This window comes from Thamnophis sirtalis, unplaced genomic scaffold (genome assembly GCF_051295495.1).
Source record: "Thamnophis sirtalis isolate CommonGarterSnake01/CBP01778 unplaced genomic scaffold, rThaSir2_p1.2 scaffold_6, whole genome shotgun sequence".
NCBI lineage: Eukaryota > Metazoa > Chordata > Lepidosauria > Squamata > Natricidae > Thamnophis > Thamnophis sirtalis.
This window is the reverse complement of record NW_028261386.1, coordinates 118,136,979-118,157,374: the sequence shown is the minus strand read 5'-3', so window position 1 is coordinate 118,157,374 and position 20,396 is coordinate 118,136,979. Positions and strand designations below refer to the sequence as shown.

The 20,396-nt window shown below is 41.3% G+C and overlaps 1 protein-coding gene across 1 annotated transcript in view; it reads right to left on the bottom strand.

The window, feature by feature from the left end:
* The window catches only part of SNAP91 (synaptosome associated protein 91), a 98,644-nt gene extending 92,528 nt beyond the window's left edge, over window positions 1–6,116 (bottom strand). Inside the window, exons 1-2 of the mRNA XM_087718811.1 lie at window positions 5,765–6,116; window positions 4,586–4,745 (exon numbers count right to left, since the gene is read on the bottom strand). Of these exons, the coding sequence (XP_087574937.1) occupies window positions 4,586–4,715 (130 nt within the window). The 5' untranslated portion in view covers window positions 4,716–4,745; window positions 5,765–6,116. The remainder of the gene's footprint in view (window positions 1–4,585; window positions 4,746–5,764) is intronic.
* Window positions 6,117–20,396: the final 14,280 nt, after the last annotated feature.

The window sequence follows — 20,396 nt, the reverse complement described above, 5'->3', positions numbered from 1 at the left end:
GAAGCAGATGCAGAGGTTCAAAATCTGAGGCTTCAGTGCCACAGACAGACCTGATATCTTGGAATGATGTCTAAAATATGTTATCAGATTAATATTTTTAATACGACATAAGGGATTCAATGTTATTCAATGGAAGGCTGAAGAGTCACCATATTAACCATATTTTATTTCAATTACATGAAATCAGCTTCATTTCTGTAGGCTGTTCAAAACTACCTGTGGCTAATATTTGGAAAGTATTTATGGCATTTGCTCAAATGCTGTAGAAAAATCCCACTGCATATGCATATTGTCCCAGGTGTGACCTATAGCCACACTGAGGAATGGGTTGCTATGCTGAATATATTCTATTAGAAACACATTATTAGAATCTATTTCTGAAATTTCATTGAATACTGAATCAAACCTGCTTTTCATTACATCTCCTGATACATTAACAGTTCATATCTCAGATGATCAAAATGGCTCTACTCCTTTCCAGAAAACAAAGAAACATGATTATCATAATTAATTATGTTTAACAATTGCCATACTGTATTTTGAACTTACTGGCTAGTGACAGATTTCTCCTTTAGCTAGGTATTGTTACCTATTTTATGGCACCAAATAAGCCATTCATAAAACACTAACCCCAATGGCTTAATTATTTTGTCTGCAAATCTTAACTTCAGAAAAGGGAACTAGTACACCCTGGAAAATTTCTGCAAAAGTCCCAGACGCTTTTACCACATGTTCATTTATTTTGCACTTATGCCTTCCCAAGTACCAGCATTTTATTACTACAGGTGGTCCTCGACTTATCATACTTCATTTAGTGTCTGTTTAAAGTTACAACAGCACTGAAAGATGTGACTTACGACAATTGGAATGTGACTTATGACAACTTTTCAGTTACGAACTTTGAAGAATGCCCCTGATCATGTGATCAAAATTAAGATGCTGGCAATGACCGTTGCAGTATCCCGGCATCATTTGATCACCTTTTGCAACCTTCTGACAAGCAAAGCCAATGGGGAAGCCAGATTCATTTAACAGCTGTGTTACTAACTTAACAACTGCAGTGATTCACGTAACAACTGTGGCAAGAAACTGTTGTAAAATGGGGCAAAACTCAGTTAACAAATGTCTCACTTAGCAACAGAAATTTTTGGCTCAATTGTGGTTGCAAGTTGAGCATTACCTGTAAATGACAATTAAAAGTTTTAGTATTGTTTTATAGCAATAGCAATAGCAGTTAGACTAATATACCGCTTCATAGGGCTTTTAGCCCTCTCTAAGCGGTTTACAGAATCAGCATATCGCCCCCACAGTCTGGGTCCTCATTTCACCCACCTCGGAAGGATGGAAGGCTGAGTCAACCTTGAGCCGGTGAGATTTGAACCGCCGAACTGCAGAACTGCAGTCAGCTGAAGTAGCCTGCAGTACTGCACTCTACCCACTGCGCCACCTCGGCTCTTCTTGGTTTCATTCTGAAACCAAGAAACCGGGACACCCATAAATGGAAATACAGTGCCGCAAACTACCATACAGGTGAGCCTTGCTTTTGTTTATTTATTTTTAAAGATACAACCTCAATTTTTTACCATCACTATATGTATACAATATACATTTCTGTCATTTTAATCTTGCTTCTGTGCTTTATGGATATACCAATCATTTTTAGAGAAAGATCAGAAAGAATTGGATATTCAGATGCTAAAATGTAAAACTGGTCATTAATAGCAAAGCACCAAGTGATTTTGGCTGCACAAGTAGAAGACATTAATGTTACCCCCCCCCCAACTAATTTCCCTTGAACTTCAGTTATAAAGAGAAAGGAATTCAGGGCACCTTAAGCCTTTTTCTAATCCACCCTACACTTCACTAGTGATAAATATAATGCAAATAAGCTTTTCCATTAAGCTCTCCAAAGTCATAAAATGGGGCAAAGCTCACTTAACAAATGTCTCACTTAGCAACAGGAAATTTGGACTCATGTCCAAATTTCAAAAACTAACTGTATCTATTGCAGTATTTTGCTCCCTTCCAAAAACTTAACATGCTTCACAATGACATTAGTGCATTACTAAAATGTTAGCAATCTAATTCAGTATATTTTTGAATAAAATACACAAAGTAGAAATAACAATGGACTGATAACAAACTTTACTGAATTATCCTTCTTTGAAATGATTATTTTGATTATTAAATGAAACATGTGGAGAATCAGAGCCTCTATGCATGACTGCTTAGGATTATATAGATTATTAACTTAATATATTAAGTTACAACATATTAATTACCTTGCTATGGAAACATAGTAAGAAACAACAACTTCAGGGGTTGCTGTGAGTTCACTACCTTATAATTCTGTGACCCTAAAAAAAGCTGCAACAAGATAAGAAAAAAACAGCACAACTTGCTGTTTCAGAACCTCCTGCCTTGAGTATGACCTGCAAAATCCCAATATACCATACAGTTGTGCAATTGTAATGTGTCATGCGAAATAAAGAGTATAAAATATAAAAGAAATAATTATAATAACAATTCCATTTCCAATCCATTTAAGATTTGAAGTTAAATCCGATTGAGATAATATACACATACTGGAGTGTAACTCTGGCCTAATATTCAAGCACATTCTTTCCTATAAGGCCAGAAGGATTTCAAGGAAGTGTAAGCAGATTTCAGGCTTGACTAACTCAACAAACCATGTAATTTTTTTTTCTTTTAGAATGAGTTCACACATCACATTAAGCCAAAAAGAAACGGCATCACATTTTCGTATAATTGGCAAACTGGAACACTCATATTCAACACAAAAATCTACTCCTTCTTGAATAGTGCTATGTGGAGGGTGGCCATTTTGTTTCTTCTTCAAAGGGACAATGTGATGTGAAAAATTATTTTACTCCACCATGATTTGATTTCTTAACACTAATTTGTTTGGTGAGACCAGAAAAAGTAAATTTTTCAATTAAAAGGAGCCCCAGAATACTGGGCGGTAGATATTGTTTGCTGTGACTTTCCACATGATACCCTATTTTGCAAAGATTTGTAGGAAAAGGAAAGATACTATATTTTCATAACAAATCTGCCATTGCCATGTATTTCTGTAGACTTGATCACCTTGAGATTATGGAAAGATTGATCATAAATGGACAAAAATGTTACAAAAACTATGCACGTGGCTGTATCTTCTCATTCCTACTAGTACTGGTTCAGCTCCACAACTTGCAAACACAAAATCATATATAGCATTGACTTCCCATCAAGGAGAAAAGAACTAGTGACCCACTAAATTATTATAAAACCTATGACTCATGGGCACAGATGGTAACAGCTGTAACTCAATAGTATCTGGAATGCTATAGAATAGATTGATGCTCCAGACTTAACATGAAGTGAGAACTCACTTTGATATATCCTAGAAGACCAAGGTAAAATGTCAAAAGGAATTAAAACTCACTACAAAATTTGGTACATACATTCAGTAGTCCTCTTTTAAGGATCACAATTGGGACCAGGAACCTGGTCATTAGGTGAGGTGGTTGCTTAGTGAAATCACAACTGCACTTACAATCTTACTTCAGCTTTCTTTGCTTTACAAAGCCGCTAAGGTCATGGGTGCAAGGATTGGTCCTAAAGTTATTTTTCATCGTTCCAACAACATACAGTCCCTAAACAAGGCCTACCTGTACTGCCAATATAACCATGACCAACATATAATACAAGCAACAGTTTGCTTGTTGAAGGACTCAGTTTTCGATTCTGAATAATGAAGATATCCACTTGAATTATGCCTTTTCTAGTTCAACACTCCAAATACACAATGAATCATTACAGAGGTTACAATGATGAAGAACTATGTACTTGAGAGACCGCCTACTGCCAATCACCTCCACTAGACCGATAAGATCGCATAGATCAGGCCTCCTCCAAATTCCATCAGCCAGCCAGTGTAGACTGGCAACTACTCGGAGGAGAGCCTTCTCGGTGGCTGCTCCGACCCTCTGGAACAAACTCCCTGTGGAGATCCAGACCCTCACCACCCTCCAGACCTTCCGCGCCGCACTTAAAACCTGGCTATCCCGGCTGGCCTGGGGTTAAAGATTCTAACCCCTACTCGAATTGTATGACTGTTGAGTTCTTAAATGATGTCATGCTTTTATGTTGTAAATTGTTTGTCCTTCCCCCACCCCTTTTGAACTGTGAGCCGCCCTGAGTCCCCCCAGGGAAAAAGGCGGCATACAAATAAAGTGAACTGAACTGAACTGAACTATTCAATACCACTAAGTTCAGAATTCTACTTGTAAATTGTTTTTGTATTGCTAGTTAAGCCAAACACTAATTCTGGACTGAATTCAGGTAACCAAAGCAAGCAAGAATATTTCACTGTTTTCCAGATTCAAATCCATCTCCTGCTATTCAAAAATGAAGAAAATGGTCAAACAGAACTTCAGAACTTATGCAACAACAAATGCATTTTCCCAAGAGGCCCTCACACAGGGCTTCGTCAAGACAGTAGATTAGTGTCCGAGAAGTATTGAACTGTATGCTTAAATATGCATGCACAAGACCACGCTATATATAAAAAGATGCTTACAATCCAGGTGTTTCTTCTTGGGGCCCATCACTTCATGTGTGGTTGCTTTGCAGACTGCTCTGGCTACAGCTGATCCTGTAACGCTGTACTGAGCAGCCGCGATGCGATCTGTCAGCGTCTGACCCGACATCTTCAACTAATTCTAGGACTGCTGCCACTTCTATAAAAAAAAAAGAAGGGGGGAGGAAAACAATTGAGGGGAGGAGAAAAAGAAAAGATAAGACGATTTGTCCATTAAAAGTAGATTCCCTCTAAAGCCCTCAGTTCACTCCTTCCCCCAACCCCCCATCTTTTCTGTTGTGTAACTGTTTGCACTGAAATGATGTTTTAGAGATGGGGGAATAAAGAGGGAATATGACTCAGGAGATTAAAGACGTTAAGGTGTGTGTGTGGGGGGGGTGGAATTCCTTTTCCTTCAGTGAACTGCATCCCTTGACCAATATGACGGGCCCGGTACTGAAAGCTACCACCTCCCTCTCCGTTATTTATGTTGGAGGGAGGGCTCGAGCAAAGGCTCCCCCCCACCCGTGTCTCCAAAGCGCAGGCCTTCCCGACTGAGCCTCAAGAGGGCTCCCAGGATGAATTTAATAGCTCGTCTCCCATTCGGCCACTTATCCACCCCGGCTTCCTCTTGCAGCCTATTTCCACTGCAGCATCGGGTCCCCCCCCCCTCCGCCCCACTCCCGCTCTCCCTGCGTTTCCACTCCGCTGTCTGAGGAGAGATTATATCATTGCGCCATATTATGCCCTCTCGGAGCCTTTTCCCACCCTCGGTGCACAGGCAGCAGCAGTAGTAGCGGCTTCCTCCTCTAAGACGAGACAACCCGCAGGCCGCTCCATTCTTCCATAGCTCGGCCAGCCCCACCCCGACATCGCACCCCCCCAAAAAAACCCTATTCCTTCGGCTCCCTTTCCTTACCCCAAACCCTGGTTTTTCCTGCTCTGCAATGCAATGCCCCCCCCCTCCCGCAGCAGCACCACCACTTCCAATGCGCAGGGAACGACGATATCAGCTAGCAGCCGCGTCTGGTTATCCGGACACAGCGGCACCCATCACCCCAACCCTCACCCAATGCTGAAGATTGTTAAATGCCTGCCAGGCCTTCCTTGCGCCCCCCCCCTCCAACACCTCCCCCCCTCCCCACTCCCGGGAACGCAGAAGAACCCAAGGCGGCGAACCTGTCAACACGCTCCCGTCCTCCCGGCGCGCGCCGCCGTGTCTCTCTTCCTCTCCCTTTGCTTAGCTCTCGGGTCGCGAGTAGGCCCCCGCCGCTGCCGCCGCCGCCGATCCTACCGCCGCAACCTTTTTTGCCCCCGCCCGGCTGGCAGCAGCTGCGACGAGAAGCCCTCCTCCTCCTCCTCCTCTTCCCCCCAGTTCGCACCGGGCGCTTTGCTCCTCCAGCGCGCGGGAAGGCGCGCCTAGAGCGCACTTGGCCTCTCCCTCAGGTGCAAGGAGGCTGGCGAGGGTGAGGGCGGGTGGAGGGAGAGGAGGATTGGCCGAGAGGAAGATGCGCTAAGGCTGCTGCGGAAGCTCCGGCGGAGCGCAGCTTCTTTTTTTCCACGCCCAGGAGGAGCCGCCGCTATTTCTAGCTTAATCTCCGCTTGCTCTCGCCTGGCAGCCTAATCTCTGGCGCGCGCGCGGCTGCATGCGTTCCCTGGGGTGGCCCGAGAGCAAGAACAGGGCGAATGCCTGGCAGGCGTCAAACCCAATAACACACCTCTTGTCTTTCCTCCCCGGTTCACTCTTTTCGGCTGGTTCTTTCGCGCAACCTCGCGGGTTTGGGGCGCTTTTTTTTCCCCTCCCTCTCCCCAGAATCAGGTGATCCGGGAGCGGACGAACCGAATAGCCCTCCAGGGGCCGTAAAACCGGAGAAAGTCCCTCGTATGCCCAAAGGGGACGCCCGTCACCGCCGGGATTTCCCCCCGTTGCTCGTCGGGGAAGGAACGGGGCGCTTAACCACGTGAGGAACAACGTTTTTAACCCGGGTCTGGCTGGGTTTCTCAGCAGAGACGGTCCTTCCTTCCCCGTTAACTTAGTTCTGCCCTTGGCTTGTTTTATTGCACCGGGAGTGTGCGTACCTTAGATCCTATTTCACGCGTCAGATGGGGATGCGTGTAAAATAATCCTTTTTACTTGGTTGCAAAATGTGAGAGCCGACCTTGTTCATCCGTGTTTCTGTTTCTGTTATGCGTCCTGTCTTCAAGTTCTTTCGACCTCAGCTTCTACGTTAATATAACAGTTGCATATTATTTACTGGTGCGGCTTAGTAGATAACCAATAAAGCCTCACCTCTAAATGCGATTGCTCGAAAATTGAGAGCTAATACCAAGTTTAGGGTGTGTAGTTCAAGGCAGGTCTCTAATGTTAAGTATCTCCGTTCTTCAGTGCCACTGTAATTCCAGCTATTGAAGTCGTTAATCAAACTGGATCATTGTTTTGGCGGACATCCTCTTTTTTCCTTCACCTTTCTTGACTTGTAGTCACACTGAAACTGTAAATGAATTCACAGGACTCTAGGTTCCCATAAGCCCTCAAGAGTAAAATATGGCTAAAGAGTTTATGCTCCAGTGTATTCTGGAAACCCAGCCAATTATATATAACTTCTGTAAAGCCTTATTTCGTTTATTAAAAGGGATGCAAATTACCAAAAAAAACCATTTGTTTTTAGAGTTTAAATTTTTTTTCTGTGAATGTGGTATGTAGGAAATGTTGATTTTTCTTATTAATCATATTGTTATTTAGACCAAAATCAGTATGATGCTACTTCCATGAGTTTATTATCTTGGCCACTGTTTACAACAGCCATCTTCAAATCATTTTATATTGGATAATATAATCCTATATAATATAATCCTATAATCATAAGGATAATTTATGTAGAATAATGCTCGATAATAAATAAATGCAATGAACACTTCCTATTTAACCCTAACATGAAATCCTCCAGATACTGTATCTTATTTTGGGGTGTGTAGCCTCCATATACATATTTCATATATTTCCATATACAGTAGAACCTCTGGTCACAACCATAATTCATTCATTGCAACCCGATTTAGTCATGACACAAACCTAATTTGGGAAATTTGGCACTTAACCAAAAAAAAATGGCACGAATGGGAAAATTGGCCACGTGGAGGCGGGGGGGGGGTGGATTGTGAATTTTTGGATCGGAACCCAATTTGGTTGTGGTCAGACGCATTCATGACCAGAGGTTCTACTGTACTTTATAGTTGCATTATATTTTGAGGCTCACAATGTGGATCATTGTGATAGATTATTGATGAGTGCAAAACAGGTAGCTGGGCTCACATGACACATGAAGCCTCAAAGATAATTGTATTGTGTGAAAAAGCTGTTGTGGTTTGTAAATCAGTGTTACAGTTCAACATAATATGCAAGTGTTGAGTCAACTGGCACTTAGGCAATATTCTGGGATTTAAAAAATGAATGTTAACTTGACCATATCCCAATCATCTAATAAAAATGTCAATCTTTATTTCACATTTGAATTTCTTCAAAACTATAAGGTAGGTATCTCAAAGTTGGCGATCTGTCAATTTTTAATTCATTAATAAAGCTTAAAGCTTAATTTCTTGCCATTGTTATTTGAAAAGTCTGTTCAAGTGAGCATCACTATTCTAAAGGTTCTGCAGTGTCTCAAATGTTCCGCAGTAAGGACTGGTGAAAGTAACTAACATAGTATCTCTCTCCTTTAGCGTTTTTTTTTCTTATGGGTCCAGTAGTCTAGTTGGATTCCTACTTCCAATTTAGATTTTTATTATTGATTGTAATGTTTTAGAAATAAACTCAAATATATGTTATATATACATTATTTATGAACAAACTTGCAATGTAATCTTCAGAAGAAAAGCTCACCAAATAAACTTTTTCCAATGGCTTTCTACCTTATCCTTTTAGCTATAGCTACCATATTTGGGCTACAAAAATACAGACATCCACAAGATAGCAGTAAAGAAATACAGAAATATCTAACATTACACGCACGTGAGATATACTGTACATTATAGTTTGTTTTCTGGATCTCATGTACTTGACAACCTCCCCAATATTTACACTGCCCTCTGTCTTATGGGTTTTCTTTTCCTCCCAATCAAGCCCTTAGCTCTTTATGTCAACTGCATGAACCAATGGCTCTCCCAATCATAAATTTCTGTCACTGAAACTGCATTGTGAGAACCATGCATGTATAGCCAGAAAAATGTATGAACCTACAACTACAACTATAAATATATAATTCTGCCCAAAAGCTGAAGAGAATATGCATTTACACAATCAGGAAATCAGATCTTTAGGAACACTTTGGCATGTAAAATCTATCTTCTATGATTGATTTCCCCCTGTAAATATAGCTATATTTGCCACTGTAATCATTTCTGCCTGGGTAACTTAAATATTTTAAACTGACCACTGCTTTTATAATAGGTATTGCGATTAAAGTCTCTGAGTTTGTCAGCTGAAAGCCGACAGCCTGGGTTCAAGGCTCAAATGGCATGCGGTGGGATTAGCTCCTGTTATGTGCCTCAGCTCTTGCCCACCTAGCAGTTTGAAAGTGTGCAAATGCAAGTAGATAAATAGATACCACTTAGGTGGGAAGGTAACTGTGTTCTGTGCTCCTGGGTATATCTCATGTTGGCCACATGATCACAGAAATGTCTTTGCTGGCTCCCTAAGGTAAGAAATGAACATGAGCATCAACCTCTAGTGTTGGATAAGACTGGACAGGGGAAACAAGGCCTTGGGTATAGCTTGAATATATACCCTGACTTTTGGGAAGATAGTAAAGAAAAGATTTCTTTCTTACTGGAGAAATGTTATGAGAGCACACATTGAACAACATAATTTTATTAGCAACTATACATGAAGGTTCAACAGATCTCACGTCAAATGTCTTTCAAGCTGTTTTCTCCTGCTATGAAAATGGAATGGATTTGGAGAGGTCAAACTCATATTGATTCCAAAATGTAGATTTGTATCCTGAATCTATTACTAGATTTCATTCTGACATTTCAATCTTCAAAGGGTTCATTGCCTTGAAAGGCACAAGTATTCACCCTAAAGAGAATGCTGACACAATGTTCCACTCTACTTGGCTAGAAACTGAAGTTGTATTTGTTTTATTTTGGGTTTACAAATGTTATGTGACCAGAACATTAGACAAGCAGTTATTTGCACTATAAAGGACAAGATAGTTATTCCCTTTTTCCTTGACATTTATGGTAGTATATGGATTTATAATTAATGGGTTTAGTATTAATTAGATTCCTGTTCTATTTCTGCTAAGAAAGTATCCATTCATGTAATTGTTGCTACCGGCAATAGCCTGATCCTCTGCTCTATGCTTGACTGTTGCGTTTATATAGGATTCTCACCACAGCATTAATTACTGAAGTTATTAATTACTGAGTTAATAGCATTAATTACTGAAATATATAAAAACCTAACAAATATTGTTCAGTGGGCTTTTAAAGTATGGGAACGATAAGGACATCTACAGCAGGCCCAAGTTGAACTATATCATTAGAGGCATTGCTTGACCTCTGTTTCAAATATGCAATACCTATTAAAGTGTAGCTAATAGATTGACAAAAATTGGTAGAAATGACTTTGGCAGAATTAAACATTAAGGAGCATTTGTATAATGTAGTTGAGATTGGGCTTTTTTTTTTTTTTATTTCATCTTTGTCGTGTACACCTAAAGTGATTTTAGACAAGCTATTCTCCCCAATCCTCCATCAGATCTGTAATACAAATAAAAATAATAATGATTTATTTTATGCTTTCTAGGAATGTTTTGAAGTTCTGTACAAATAATTTTGAATATAACTAAAGCTGAGAATAAAGTAGATTTCTTTTATAAAGAAGAATTATGTCTAGTTTAATGAAAAGAAGGACTAGGTATGACATGATAGCAGTATTCCAATATCTAAGGGGTTGCCACAAAGAAAAGTGCAAACTTATTACTAATATTATTAATCAGACCTTGAGAAATATCTGCCATAGATTGCTGGAAGGGAAATCGGACAAAGAAATTGGGAGACCTAGAATTTCAGGATTTGTCTGGATAAACCAGAACCAACTGGTCCGAGAAGCTATTTGTGATGCTCATGTTCGTTCGGGAGGTGGGGGCAGAGTGGGGGAGCATGAGATGGAGAGGAGATTAAGCCAAAGAAAGATGCATGGACTTCATTTCCCAGAATTCCCTTCGGAGTTAAAATCCACCCATCTTAAAGGGGCTGAGGCTGAGAAGCACTGTTCTAGAAGCTAAGCTTCTAAACATTAATGTGGACTTTGATTTTCATGAGGGCCTTTGGCAAGTGACCATGCACCATCAAACAGGATTGTAAGTACTTTTGGGGATTGGATATAACTTTGTGGCTTTGAATTGATTTATGTAAATACATACCACGTATGCAGTGGCAAAATTCTGTGCTGCTGCAATGTCCATAAGAAAAAAATTGGCTACAGTATAGTACCATCTTGTACCAATTATCTGGACATACCTTTAACAATCTTTGGACCATAATGTTATTATCTACTTTTAATTATATTTTAATGTTAGTATTTTTAATATATTGTAAAGACAAATGTATATTGCTGGTCTTTGACCGTAATAAAGATCTTACTTACTTACTGTAAATAAACTGTATCTTGTTCTTTTACCATGGATATTTTAACTGTGAATTATGTTGTAGTAAGCCCTCATGAATCTTTTGGAAGCATACAAAAGTAATAAATATATTTATATAACAAATACAATAACTGTACAACTGGATATCATTGGAAGTAAATACATTGCAGAATGAGAAACATAACATGCACAATATCAAAAATATTATTTGATCCTCCAGGTCTCTTCAAACTGCAGATTAGTGAACAAAATATGAATTATTTGTATCAAATAAGCATTTTAAGGTTAGAAAATTAAAGAGCATAGATAAGTATAGCCGCAAGATTTGACTAGGAAGACATAGAATTCTATCTATGGAATAGATATAATGTACATAATTTGTATGAGAAAAATGTAAGGAGAAGAATAGGTCAGAGTGTGAAAACGTCAAGAAAAATCTTACAACTTCAAAGAAGAAAATCTCCTATGGCTTTTAAAACAAACTGCTATTGCCAGCTAGGGAATGCTTTAGACAATAAAAAGACTGCACAATGAAGATTTTAAATGCCAAACAAGAAAAGGATCTCAAGTATGTTAACAAATAGTGGAAAAGACTAGAGAAGTTACAAAAAAAAATATCACTAAGGTGAAAGATTACACAACTATAACCCTGAAGTAATGGAAACCAGTGAGGGGAAAGAAGATTGTAAAACTATATCAAAACCCTAAACAGATTTATAAAATGACAACATTTGCAGAGAGAGAATATATGACAAATAAAATTGTGTATGTTAGACAATAGATCTGCGAATTAGAAAGTACCAGATTCAGATGGTCAGTGAATTGTTTATAGCAGTGGTCCCCAACCCCCGGTCCACGGACCAATGCCGGGCCATAGAGTACCTGGCACCAGGCCGCGCAGCGACCGGGGGCCATGATCGCTGCAGCGGCCGGGGGCCATGATCGCTGCAGCGCAAAGGCTCCTGGGCCGTGTGCAAAAGCTCCTGGGCCGTGCGCAAAAGCTCCTGGGCCGTGCGCAAAGGCTCCAGGGAAGAGAGCCCCGCGCAGGTACGCACGCCCTCCCACCCCTGCGCGCGCTCAGCGGGCCACGGTAAAATTATCAAAGGCTGACTGGTCCGCGACGATAAAAAGGTTGGGGACCACTGGTTTATAGCTTCAAAAGAGAAAGTTTTAACAGTTCTATGTCAACAAATAGAGAACAAGAGTGTCCTAGAAATTGGAAAAGATCAGTATGATGAGAAGTGCAAACAAAACATGTAAATTAGCTTAGTATTTTTTCCACATGCAAACAGTTTTAAACTCTTACAAATAAGAATAGAGCCATATGGAAAAAGAAATGCCAAATGCCAGGCAGATTTCATAAAAGATAGAGCTTGAGATCAGACAGTTATGACAACAAAAACAGACTAATAAAAAAGCAAGAAAATTGAAAGGACATTTAGTTAACTTTATTGAGACATTTGCTTGTGTAGATCATGCCTAAATGTGTTCCACATTAGGATTAATGGGTACATGTCTGATTATTCTAACAAGAAATATTTATTAGGAAGGGAGCCATGGTGCCGCAATGTAGTATTGCAGGTTGACTCTGCCTATAATCTGGAATTTGATCCTGACCAATTCAAGGTTAAATCAGTCTTCCAGGACCCAGATTGTTGGGGGCAATATGCTAACTCTGTAAACTGCTTAGAGAGGGCTATGAAAAGCACTATGAGTGATATATAAGTCTTGCTATTGCTACTGCTGTTATTATAAACAAAACAACATCGTAAGAATTTAATTTGAAGAAATGGAGTGGTTCAGAATATAAATGGGAGTAAGATAAGGACACATATCATTTCTAATTTATAAAATAAATATTTAAAAAGACAATCTTGAAAGGGTGACAGCTGGAATCCATACTAGAGATCAAAATATTAAAAAAAATTAGATGTGCAGACAATAATATTTTGTTTGCTAAATGTGAAGAATACTTAGAAAAGTCCATTATGAAATTGAAGTCATTAATGAAAGTAAAATGAAATATGTGTGACAAATGTCAGGGCTGTCTGTCATCCTATTACATACTCGCCCAGAAATTCGTGCTGTTGTTTTAGTTAGTAAATGTAGAGATAAAACATTTTGTGAAACATCCAGCCCCGCGGAAATTGTGAATGTTGCGGTTTTGTTTTTAAAGTGTTGTCTTTGTCTAGTCTTCCCCCTTCCCTTGTCTATTGTGAGCCGCCCGGAGTCCTTCGGGAGTGGGCGGCATACAAGACAAATAAAACTAAACTAAACTATTTTTTTTCACAGCCACTACTTTTCTTATAAGAAAGAGGAGCTGCTACAGTGTAGGCAAGGAAGAGGAAAAGTTGCTGACACTTAAAGGACTTACATGAGAGAAAGGCAAAAATAAGGGTGGAAGTCTTGAGATGGGATAGGCAGTTTTTCAGTGCTACAGATTTGTATGATCTGGGGCTGGGTCCAGAAAAAGACTACTGAAGTGGTTTAGAAGGGTCTCAAGATTCCTTCCACAAATATTTCTTTCTAATGCAGATGGGTTTCATGGGATGTTAAAGACCAACAAGCTTGTGAGAAACTACCAGCCAAACATATTCACTTAGCCCTAAATATAACGGAATAGCAGTCCACATATTTCATTAACATTAGGGATCTGTGTAAATCCTAAAGAGTGATACATACGTTTAGAAAGCTTGGAGGGATGCATATAAATAAAGCTTTTGTTTTATAATTGTCTTGCCCCTTCACTAATACTTATTACATTAGAGGAAGATGAAAGAGTACAAGAAAGGAATACAGTATGGCTTCTTTAGCTGTGGTAAGGAAATGCTGCTTTATTTTTTGAAAAATGAAACAAGCAAGTGAGAAGAGAAACCAATAACTTCCTTTATTTTTGCTAAAAAGAAAAGGGGAAAAAAATTACAGGAACATATTGTGTACTATCGGTTGGATGGATTCCATGAACCAGTGAGGGCCTCATGACACTGGGTTAATGTTAAATATTAGAAACACAAAGATACTGTCAATCTGCATGCTTAGTGTACTTGTAATTGATAGTGAAGATATTAATTTTTATCTGGAAAAAAAAATTAACTGGTTTTTTTTTTTTTACCCAGAATGGATAGGCATTTCCTGCCATATAAAATGAACCTACAGATCCAGGCCACCATTCTTTTGGTGGAATCATGTTAAATAGATATAGTTCATTATTAATATAAGTAGTAATTAACATTAATCATGTATATTCTATCTATGTGTATCCAGGGTGTGTGTGCGTTTGTGTGTATCTCTGTCTGTGTATTGCATAGAGAAGGAAGGGAAGGTATATTAAAATCCTGATTTCAACTGCAACGTCTCTTTGATAAAATTTGGCTCATGCTTCAATGTTAAATTACAGATAAATATGTTAAAGTTCAGTGTATTCAACCATTTTGAGTTACAAGTGATGCAAAGACAGCTTGAATTATTTACTTTCCCAGTTGAGTGGAAAGACAAGCAGTAACATCACTGCAATGTTCTAGTAAGAGACCCACCTGTCAGCTCAAAATGCTGTCTCACTCATCTGTCATTTCTTTAAACTACCAGCTTTCATACTAGAACATACAATTATTAAGCCACTAAACAGCAAGACAATACATTTCAGTCTTGTTATACGTATTGAATGACAAATGCTATTTTATACTTTAGTTGGGGGAAGGGCCTTTTCTCTCCTAAGTGAAATATATTCCTTGCAGACTTTATAATGCTTGCTTGTGGAAAGATGTTATATTTCTTTAAGATTATGTTGATGTTGATTATATCTCATCTGAGATTAGATATTAGAATTAGAAATGTAAACCTAAACATGTAAGCAAAAAAAAGCTTACATAGAGATTGGATTTTGAAAATGAATGAAGTTGCAGACTGAGAACAGAGCAGCATGTTCCTTAAAAAAAAAGCAGGGGGGGGGGAGAGGAAAAGTTCTGGTGTGTTTCCTGTACACCAGACCTTTAATAAATGTGGTATAATAATTAACTTGCACATTGCTACAAATCAAACATTGCTTAAGAAGTAGTTCAAAGCTCATATTTTCTTAAAATAATCGAGTTTTCATGGTTTCTCAAATTGGGATGTAGCTTATATGTAAGGGAAGAAATATTAGCCAATTTCCAATGTAAGTGGGAACCATTTTTGCTAAAGCTTGTAAAAATTGTTAAATTGCTCAGCTGAGGATTTAGTTTTGTCAGGGAAAAATGTAAGTCTGGGGAAGGGAGTCTAAGGGATTATCTGCACTATCCCTCTCAGTTCTGCTTGTCCTGTGCTCATGCCAGCTGGACCTCAAGCAAACTTTAAGAGGGCCCGTCTGGAGTCAGATACTCTGACCACAGCTTGCAAAGTATTCATTTAGGACTGTAGGCTACTACATCTTCACATTGCTCAATTCCCCTGCTGTTGTAGTCTCCCTATCAATTGCTTTTGATGGGTAGACTTATATTGTTGTGTGTTTCTTTTTTCCGTCGTATTCAGTTCCCAGAGACTGCCTGGACAACTCAAGTTTGCTTGGCAATGTTTTTCAGAACTGGTTTGCCACTTTATTCTTCCTAGGGCTGAGAGAAAGTGACTGGTCCAAGCCTATCCAGCTGCTGGTTTTGTGCCCAAGGATCAGTGGTGGGTTTCAAAAATTGTTCGAACCTACTCTGTGGGTGTGGCCTCCTTTGTGGGAGTGGCTTGCCGCCCATGTGACCGGATGGGAGTGGTTTGCCACCCATGTGACCGGATATGAAGATGCCGACGACACTTGTCAGAACCACCTTAAATTACCTCACACACAGCACTGGCATGCATAAGAATATGATGTAAACTTGTTTTTTAAATCTTTGGTTTGCGTTAAAACAACTTCAACAAACGCAATGTTCTGATTGCACCACAAACGCAGTAGTCATCCTTATCTTTCACAGAGGCACTGAGTTTTATAAATATGAGCATGATAGTGTAGTGTAGAATAATCATATCCAAGGACCAGTGGTGGGTTTCAAAAAATATTTGGAACCTCTTCTGTAGGTGTGGCCTGCTTTCCGGGCCCACTGGTGGAACCTCTTCTAACCAGTTCGATAGATTTGACGAACCGGTTCTACCGAATAGGTGCGAACTGGTAGGAACCCACCTCTGCCAAGGATGTATACATATACATACATATAAAGTACATGTATATCTGTATGTATGTATATAGCCTTACATGTGGATTACCACAATGCACTCTACATGGGCCTGATTTCAGAAGCGATAGCTGGTCTTAATGTCATGAGCAATTCAGATTTGAACTCATTATACCTACACTTAGCACATGTGCTATGCAAGCTACAGTGGTTACTAGTGAGCTTCCGGGTACAATTCATGGTGCTGGCTGCCACCTATAAATCCCTTCAAAGCATAAAAGCCTGGCATCCTGAAGCTCTCAGATAGACTGAGGACTTATCCATTTTGTGTGTGGTGTGTTTTTGTTTGCGGTCTATAGTTTCGTCTATTATATTTAGCTTTATGTCATGCTATTGTGTCTTTTTTAAGGCATTGTGTTGGTTTTGTGCAGCTTTCACAGTCCATGCTGATCAATCAATTAAATAAATAAATAAAAACAAATAAGCAAATTAAAGAATCAAATGAACAACTACTACTTTTGAAATGAAAATTACGTTTTGTATTTTCTATGCTTTTCCTGAGTAACACTGGTTCAACCTTTTGCTACAGCAGAGGTGTCAAACTTGCGACCCGCGGGCTGGATGCGTCACGCACTAGCCACACCTACCCCCAGTTTAGCAAAGGGGGAAAAGTAGTGATACATCACATAACAACAATATGATGTCATGAGTTGACACCCCTGTGCAGAGGTGGGTTCCTAGCAGTTCGCACCTATTCGGTAGAACCGGTTCGTCAAATCTACCGAACCGGTTAGAAGAGGTTCCACCAGTGGACCCAGAAAGCAGGCCACACCTACAGAAGAGGTTCCAAAAAATTTTGAAACCCACCATTGCCCCTGTGCTATATTCATGAGAAAGCAAGTCTTTCTAATGAATATATTTACAACGTTTGCATTGTTGTTCCGACCATTCAGTAACCATTTGAATGTATAGTCCCAGAAATGATGGTTGTTGCAACACTCCTGTGGTCATCTGATCGAAATTTGGATGCTTGGCCGCTCACCTGAACTTTGACCACAGGGGCATCAAATCAACTCCTGCCACAAACCTATCTTCCCCGTCCTCTTTGCCCTTTTGGTCGCCTTGCACTACTCTCATCCTGCTGTCCTGCCAGCCCTCCCATTATGTTAGCAATAGCAATAGCAGTTAGACTTATATACTGCTTCATAGGGCTTTCAGCCCTCTCTAAGCGGTTTACAGAGTCAGCATATCGCCCCCAACAACAATCAAGGTTCTCATTTTACCCACCTTTGAAGGATGGAAGGCTGAGTCAACTCTGAGCCGGTGAGATTTGAACAGCCGAACTGCAGTCAGCTGAAGTAGCCTGCAGTGCTGCATTTAACCACTGCGCCACCTCGGCTCTGTTCTTGCTAAGCCTGCCTCCCTGTCAGCCGTACTGGCTCTAAACCCAAACCTCTTTGTTCACTCCATAAAAGAAAGACATAGTTTCCCCACCCACATCCATATTCTTCCTTCGTTTTATTAAAAAAAACCCAATAAATCCAATTATAGGAGCAGGTTGTGCTAATCACTCTCAGGGAGTGGCTTCTCTATTGAAACTGCTATTGTGAGCCACGGTGGCGCAGTGGTTAGAGTGCAGTACTGCAGGCTCTTTCTGCCGACTGTCTGCAATTTGGCAGTTCAAATCTCACCAAGCTCAAGGTTGACTCAGCCTTCCATCCTTCCGAGGTGGGTAAAATGAGGATCCAGATTGTTGGAGGGCAATATGCTGACTCTGTAAACAGTTTAGAGAGGGCTGTAAAGCACTGTAAAGCAGTGTATAAGTCTAAGTGCTGTTGCTATTGCTATTATTGATGGCCAATGGATGAATTCAGGTTATTACTATTGCTCAGACTTCTAAACATTGTGAGACTCCATGGAATTCAAATCCAGCAGCTTCGCCCCAGAACTGAATATTTGCCTAATGTGTAAGCCTACTACAAATACAATTAGATTCACATTTCTCTTTCTGGTTGTGAAAAATACAGTGATGGTGTGAGAAAATGCCAAGGGAAACATATTGTTTCTCAATAATATCCATTAATGTTGTTGTTGTTTAAACCATTTAGTTGTATGTCCAACTCTTGGCAACTTTATGTTCTCCATGCTACTCTGTCAAGCACGGCGTCTTTCAATTGTTGAATGTTCAACTTTATAGCAGATTTGAAGTTATCAAGCCAGCGTGTTTTTTGCTTGCCCCTTCTTCTTATTCCATTAACCATTCCTGGCATCATTGCCTTCTCCAATGAACTTGCCTGCATGACATGGCCAAAGTAAATCAGACATAATTTTAGCAAAGTAATTCAGTCATGATTTTAGCTTCTAGTGCTGTGTCTGGGCTTATCCATTAATATAGCATAGTTACATAATTATCATGCAAAAGAAGATATTTATCATGATTATTATTTCTGAAGTCAGAATCATTCTGCCATTCCACCATATTGGAACACATTTTTGTAGCCTTTCTGATGATAATGCATTTGTAATAAGTAACTTTGCATCCAATATACTGCCAGTCACTGCCACCTGTATAAATCTGCTGATGAAAAATACCGTATTTATCGGCGTATAACACGCAGTTTTAAAACTAAAATTGGAAGCTTAAACCCTGCCTGCGTGTTATACGCCGATCTCAGCCTGGCGGCAGTGTCACACAGACTGTGGAAGGAGGGGGAGGAGGAGGGAACCAAAGAGAGCTTTTACCGAGTCTGCGCCCCACAGCCAGGACCGTCCTTGCGCCTCCAGCCGCGTTTCTTCCTGCAAAGCCATTCGGGCAACCCGAGAGTTCCGCTTGACGCCAGAAGGGCTTTGCAGGAAGAAACGCGGCGTTTCTTGTGTGTGTGTGTGTGTGTGTGTGTGTGTGTGTGTCTGTCTGTCTCCGCCATCCCCAACCTCTACACCTTGCAGGACTGCTGCGCCTTTGAAAAGCCGGGGTGGGGGGGAGAGGGGGACGGGAACGACGCCTAACCCCCACCCACACAACCCGGTCCCCGGGAATGCCGCTCCCGCCGTTCAGAAACCGAGGGGGAGAAAAGTTCAAAAGCCGCCGGAGCCAGCTGGAAAAGGAGCGACTTTCCCCATTAGCCGGCGCCCTCCGCCAATCCGCAACGGCCTCGCAAATTAAAAACCGAAGGAAGGCGGCGAGCTCAGCCAAGCGCGGCCAGGCAGCCAGCGGCGCGCACCGGCTTCCCCGCGCAGGGAACTTCTCCGGCGGCTGGGGGGAGGCCGTCAAGCGGAACTCTCGGGTTGCCCGAAGGGCTTTGCAGGAAGAAACGCGGCGTTTCTTCCTGCAAAGCCCTTCTGGCGTCAAGCGGAACTCTCGGCAACCCGAGAGTTCCGCTTGACGGCCTCCCCCCAGCCGCCGGAGAAGTTCCCTGCGCGAGGAAGCCGGTGCGCGCCGCTGGCTGCCTGGCCGCGCTTGGCTGAGCTCGCCGCCTTCCTTCGGTTTTTAATTTGCGAGGCCGTTGCGGATTGGCGGAGGGCGCCGGCTAATGGGGAAAGTCGCTCCTTTTCCAGCTGGCTCCGGCGGCTTTTGAACTTTTCTCCCCCTCGGTTTCTGAACGGCGGGAGCGGCATTCCCGGGGACCGGGTTGTGTGGGTGGGGGTTAGGCGTCGTTCCCGTCCCCCTCTCCCCCCCACCCCGGCTTCTCAAAGGCGCAGCAGTCCTGCAAGGTGTAGAGGTTGGGGATGGCGGAGACAGACAGACAGACACACACACACACACACACACACACACACACACACACAAGAAACGCGGCGTTTCTTCCTGCAAAGCCCTTCTCGGGTTGCCCGAAGGGCTTTGCGGGGAAGAAACGCGGCTGGAGGCGCAAGGACGGTCCTGGCTGTGGGGCGCAGACTCGGTAAAAGCCTCTCTTTGGTTCCCTCCTCCTCCTCCTCCTCCTCCTCCTCCTCCTCCTCCTCCTCCTCCTCCTCCTCCTCCTCCTTCTTTCTGGAGCCCCTTCCTCAAAGATTTGGTACCAAAGC